The sequence below is a fragment of the Hakea prostrata genome, chromosome 1, assembly GCF_041222555.1.
Source record: "Hakea prostrata isolate BN-2017 chromosome 1, UWA_Hpros_2, whole genome shotgun sequence".
Classification (NCBI taxonomy): domain Eukaryota; kingdom Viridiplantae; phylum Streptophyta; class Magnoliopsida; order Proteales; family Proteaceae; genus Hakea; species Hakea prostrata.
Window position 1 is genome coordinate 27,740,088 of NC_142600.1, and position 6,001 is coordinate 27,746,088.

The 6,001-nt window shown below is 41.4% G+C and overlaps 1 protein-coding gene across 2 annotated transcripts; it reads left to right on the plus strand.

Moving 5' to 3' along the window:
* The first annotated feature begins 228 nt into the window (after positions 1 to 228).
* Positions 229 to 3,679, plus strand: LOC149028575 (putative serine/threonine-protein kinase WNK9). 2 transcript variants are annotated; one of them, XM_089137799.1, is made up of 7 exons: positions 230 to 488; positions 598 to 635; positions 751 to 978; positions 1,065 to 1,285; positions 1,516 to 1,673; positions 1,761 to 2,190; positions 2,304 to 3,677. In XM_089137799.1, the coding sequence occupies exons 1-7, from the start codon at positions 411 to 413 to the stop codon at positions 3,335 to 3,337; spliced, it is 2,187 nt and encodes a 728-aa protein (XP_088993925.1). In that variant the 5' UTR covers positions 230 to 410; the 3' UTR covers positions 3,338 to 3,677. The 2 variants fall into 2 exon arrangements, with proteins under 2 accessions (XP_088993932.1, XP_088993925.1); XM_089137806.1 differs by lacking the exon at positions 598 to 635 and having other exon boundaries at positions 229 to 488; positions 2,304 to 3,679.
* Positions 3,680 to 6,001: the final 2,322 nt, after the last annotated feature.

The following is a 6,001-nucleotide window of genomic DNA, read 5'->3' on the forward strand; positions in this document are numbered from 1 at the left end:
AATCCAATCCAATCCAACCCAAGAAGAAGAGAAGAGAAGAGAAGAGAAGGGTACACGCGCAGCGTACGAAAAAGAAGGCGTTGTTGCATTTTTGTCGTGTCTCTGTTCTGAATCTGGGGCATGGAACTCACTTGGGATGCTTTTCGGTGGTGGGGTCCACCTTGTCTCTGTGTGGATGAGTTGGAACAGTTTGTCCTTTTGATGTACCTCTCCAGTCTCCACAATATTTGATTTTTTTTTTCCCCTTTGTTTTTTGTTTGATTTATTTCTTGTGTCTCTCTCTTCTTCTTCTCTCCCCTCCATCAGTTTCAAAAGTTCAAGAGACAGATTATAATTTGCAAGGTTGTAACTTGTAACTTGTAAATTAACAACAATTATTAGCACAACAAAGTATCAGCAACGAATAGAGGATGATGAATGGGCTTACGCCTCTTGAACCAGATTACTCTGAGTTTGCTGAAGTCGATCCCACTGGAAGATATGGAAGGGTAACCTTGCACCACTCTTCTTCTTCTTCTGTCTTGATTTTTTTTTTCCCTTGTTTTCACCATTAGAATCCTCAAATGGTTCTTGGGTTCGTTTATTTTTCTGTTGCAGTACAATGAAATCCTTGGCAAAGGAGCTTCAAAAACAGTGTATGAGACCTGCTTATTAAGTTCGGTTATCAGCAAAATTTTAACTTTTCTGAACTGGGTTGTTGATAAATTTTCTTTGTTTTGTGCTTTTCTTCGGAAATTTTGTCGTTTGCAGTTACAGAGCCTTTGATGAGTATGAAGGGATTGAAGTCGCTTGGAACCAGGTCAAACTCCATGATTTCATGCAGAGCCCTGAAGATCTGGAGAGACTTTACTGTGAAATCCATCTCCTCAAGACATTGAATCACAAGAACATCATGAAATTTTATACTTCTTGGGTTGATACCGCAAACAGGAGAATCAACTTCGTAACCGAAATGTTTACTTCTGGGACTCTGAGGCAGTAAGTATATCTGATCCATTTCTTCTCTGTTTCGGTAGGGCTTTTGCTTATGTTCTCATTTTTCCTGTTTTTCTCCTCGGGGTTAGGTACCGGGAGAGGCACAAGAGGGTTAACATTAGAGCGGTGAAGCATTGGTGCAGACAGATCTTGAGCGGTCTTCTCTACCTCCACAGTCAAAACCCTCCTGTGATTCATAGAGATCTCAAATGCGACAACATATTTGTGAATGGGAATCAAGGGGAGGTCAAGATTGGCGACCTCGGCCTTGCTGCAATCCTCCGTAAATCTCATGCCGCCCACTGCGTTGGTGAGTTCTACTTCTCCTAATCCTTGAAGTGTTTTCAAGCTTTTGATGCAAATTAATGGCTTGATATGGATATAGCGAGAATGCGTTTCTGATTTTCGGTGAACTGTTTTGGACATGAATTGATTAAGAGATAACAATTTGGTTGCAAATTTCATAATTTTTTTGGTTTCCCCGGCACCCCAGAGTTAACAATTTGGTTTCAGATTTCATAGTTGTTTTTGGTTACCCAGGCACCCCAGAGTTCATGGCCCCAGAAGTATATGAAGAAGAGTATAATGAACTAGTTGACATTTATTCCTTTGGGATGTGCATCTTGGAAATGGTCACTTTTGAATATCCATACAGTGAGTGCACTCATCCTGCTCAGATCTACAAGAAAGTTATATCTGTAAGACCTGCAATCTCCCTCGCTATGTATGTTATGGTTCTCCCCTTATATCTGTCTAGTTATGTAGTCTTATGTTTTTTACAATAGGGGAAAAAACCAGATGCTCTATATAAGGTGAGTGATTCTGAAGTGAGACAGTTTGTGGAAAAATGTCTGGAAACTGCATCTCGAAGGCTCCCAGCAAGGGAGCTTTTGAAGGATCCTTTTCTTCGAACCCATGATTATAGTTCAGATTTTAGGCAAATAGACTTTAGGCCAGAAATGAATGATGTGGGCCCTCTCGAAAGGCAGCCTCTCTTCGAGCTTCATCACAGTAACAGTTCCTTGTTTGATGAGTATTCTGGTGATCTTGGTCATGAACTTGATAATGGATGCGGTTACCATCCAGCAGAGATTGAACTTTTCACTTACCAAGAGGATGATGACCAGTATTCTGATGATGTTGACATCTCAATCAAGGGGAAAATGAGAGAAGATGGTGGGATCTTTTTGAGGCTTAGAATTGCAGACAAAGAAGGTTAAAGCTTGATTCCTGACTTTTATTTTGTAATCTCATCAATTCTTATAACCATAATATTATTTTTTAAATTGTATTAGTATCAAATGAAGAACTTCAATTCTTCCATGCAGGCCGTATCCGCAACATCCACTTCCCTTTCAACATTGACACGGATACAGCTTTGAGTGTTGCAACAGAAATGGTTTCTGAGTTGGATATCACTGACCAAGATGTGACTAAGATAGCAGATATGATCGACGGGGAGATTGCTGCATTGGTGCCAGACTGGAAGTCAGGGTCTGCCAAAGAGGAGACTGCACAATTCACAAGTATAAGCTTTTGTCACAATTGTGCTTCTAATGACTCCTCCACTGGTTCCTTAATAGACTATCTCTCAATGAACCAACAAGCGCTCCATTGTTCTCTATCTGGATGTGCTGCAACACATGGTCGATTTGAAGAGATCAGATATCAAGTTGACGAGTTAGAGCATTCTGTGACAGGTGATGCCCCAATCTTGTCAAGATGTTCAGATTGCATACCATATGCAGATGTTTGGGCTCACCATGAAGGCCCTGAATTAAGTTCAGAGTATTCTGGGGAGATTCACTCTGATTTGGAACATGAGAAGGTGGATCAATCAGTCTGTTCCAAGGATGAAATGGTGAAAAGTGTTGACAATCAAAAGGAATTCGGTTCAATAAGCTCCACAGATAGGTTGCCTATCCATGATTCTACTATACCTTCATCAGCTGGTGACTTCTCTGATGATTATTACGGTAATGAGATCCAACAAGAACTGAGATGGCTCAGAGCGAAGTACCAGATGGAACTACGAGAGCTCCGAGACCAACAGTTGGGGATTAAATCAAAAACTTCTTCTCCAAGGTCCAACTGTAGGGATATAACCTTATTCAAAGGGGAAAACAAGGAAGCAACTTTGAAATCCTTGGTTTCTGAGAAGCAAATTACTTCATTTTATCAACTTCATGCCCAGAAAAGCTGCCCCTATTCTGAGACCCGAAGGGCTCGACATTGTGAGGCGACTGACAAGTCTTCTAGTCCAGACTACATGGCAACCACCAAAAGTTTCTACACTGGGTATCTGCTTCCACACCCAATTCACAGAACAACATCCCTTCCAGTTGATGCTTTTGATGTTTAGTTCTCTAGTACCCACAAATTCTTTCACCTGTCCAACTACACACACATACGAGCTGTATATTTGTTGCATTATACTTCTGTGTAGCACTGTTTCTCCTCCCCTGTTTGGAATGATGGGGTCATTGTAGATCTGATCAAAGATGTAACTTTTAACAGGCAAAGTTTGATTCACTTTAGCCAATTTCAATAAGGTAATGAAGAAAAGTTTCTTTTGAAGTTTCAGTTTTGTCCTTGGAATCTTAGCCAACCTGTGAACTCCTCAAAGCATGTGATGTGTTCCATGTTCTGGGGCCATACTTGGGTGTTCAAATAGCCCACTTACCTGACAATTATTTGGTTTTCATAGAAAGGAAAATAGCTAAAAAGAAGGCTTTTTTACATATACATATCTTCTTCAGACCTCCATGTTCCGAAGCAGCAGCACACCATCGCAGCTTCGTCCAGTGAAATATAAATCCACAGTCAAAAAGAAACTATTCTACTTCCATGCATACGAGTTCAGCTGAAATTAAAGTAGAATTTGGGCTGGGATTGATAATGACTACCCAACTTTAGTAGGGGATAAGCATCATGAAAGGTAACAATTGTTATTTGAAGAGATATGTGGATCTCTCTTTTTAAATTAGAAATGAAAAAAAGAAGTGGGATCGGTGGCTGGTGAAACTGTAGAAAGGACAATTGATGATGATGAACACAGAGAACTTAGTCATCGAATCATTGTAAAGCTTTGCTTGTTGTACACTTTCTTTACATCAATAATGCGATCATGATGACGACAATGAAGCGGAACAGCCTCTTTTTCGCAATTGAGGAGGAAGAAAAGAAAAAGGGAAGGGTCGCTCTCGTAGGATTAAGCAGACGTTGTCATGGATTAAATTTTTTTTAATTTTTTTCAAAATCAAGGAACTTTCCATTTATGGCTGTGAAAGGAATTAGACTGCATTCAAAGTAGTGGAATCCGGCCAAACTTTGATATACACCTAACCCTTGACTGCAACAATGGTGATGAGATTCGAGGCCTACCAGATCGTAATCCTCTGAGTTACCCACTTTGATGTACACCGTTCAAAACGCGACTTGACTGCAAAAAAGTCATGAGATTCAAGGCCTACCAGATCGTAATCCCCTTAGTTGCTCTCTTTCCACCAAGTGGGTTGTCGAACACCCACCTTTTTACTTCTCACGGTTCTATTTCCCTTCTCTTTTTTGCACTTCTAGCTTTCTCTAATGTGACCTATGCCCACCATTGATCACGAGCATGCTTAGGTGCCCCTAGACCTAGAGCTCTTCAACAAGCTTCTTCCCTTTTAATGTCAGTAATGGTTTTTTCATTTTCATTTGACAAAAAAAAAGAAGTCAGTAATGGTTTTTTGCTTTTTTGGTAAAATAATGGTTTCTTTCAAGTAAACAAATCTCTCTCAAGCACAGCCATTGTCCCTGTTGTTGCGGCATATGGCTTGAAACTGCAAAAAGATGCAGACAACACGCTTTTGTAGAGAGTGTCCAATTAAACCGCGACAAGACACGCAACCTAAACCATTCGTTCACCGACAGAACCCAATGTACGAAAAGCAAACACAAGTAGATTCTACTGTATGGGTACTTCGTTTTCACTTGGGAAAATTGTGATTCAGATTCTCATCTCAACTAGCATACACAAAAATGTGTGTTGTGTTTTTTTCCTTTTTTCCTTTTCTCGGAGGAAGAGGATCTACATATTTATCACACAAGCAGCAACATTACATAGATCTTGAGCCAACGAAGGGTGCCTTACTGACACAGCCATCCTGGCAAGAGAATGAGATCCATGGTTACATTCTCTAACAATAAAAACAAAAGAAACCTCCTTAAACTGACTAGCCATCTACTGAATGTCTTGACACTCCATTAAGAGCATTAACCACCTCCAAGCAATCTATTTCAACTAACACATTATCCACCAAATCCGCGAGAGCCTAAGACATGACATACCTTCGCGCACCGCTAGTGCTTCACCTAGTGCAATAGCATCGAACTGGGCTTGGAAGGATATCCCCTTGATGGGCTTCCCTCCATGGTCTCTGAAAATAAGGCACAAGCCACCTCCTCTTTTTTTTTTTTTTTAATTTATTTAGATGCATCAGTAAGCTTGATGAAGCCCGAGTCAGGGGGAATCCAGTGCGCCTCCAAGCTGATCATAGAGGGCCTGGAGGTTGGCTTGATGGGCTTAATAGAGTTGCAGCCAATATACCCTCGAGCTGAACCTGCTGCGTGATCCGCTACCTGCTGGGTGTCCAATGAAGCTTGTTGAAGACGAGGTCATTTCGCACCTTCCAGATGCTCCAGCACAAACAGGCAATGAAACCAGTGGCCTCCTCCTTGTACCTGCTCTTCTCCTCGGGCAAGGGTCGCTTCCAGGATTGGAAAACACCTCGACCACTGAAGGTTGTGAGGGAGGGGAGAAGGAAAGACTTGAAGCAAACCAACCGGCCCTTGCAAACTGGCAATCCAGTGGCGCGTGATCCATAGACTCTTCATGACCGCATCTGTTGCAATAGGGATCAACCATCACATTCCTCTTGCTCGAGTTATTTAGCCACTGGTAAAGCTTTCGCACTTGCTCACCACCGGCATACACAATGTAAAAGGAGTAGTTTTCAAACCCCTGCCATCAAACATTTTAGAT

Bases quoted from the DNA above. Each gene is read 5' to 3' on its own strand.
- LOC149028575 (XM_089137799.1), top strand. From the start codon at position 411: ATGATGAATGGGCTTACGCCTCTTGAACCAGATTACTCTGAGTTTGCT. The intron at 636-750 runs GTATGAGACCTG...TGTCGTTTGCAG, and splicing joins AAAGGAGCTTCAAAAACAGT to TTACAGAGCCTTTGATGAGT. The intron at 1,674-1,760 runs GTAAGACCTGCA...TTTTTACAATAG, and splicing joins TCTACAAGAAAGTTATATCT to GGGAAAAAACCAGATGCTCT.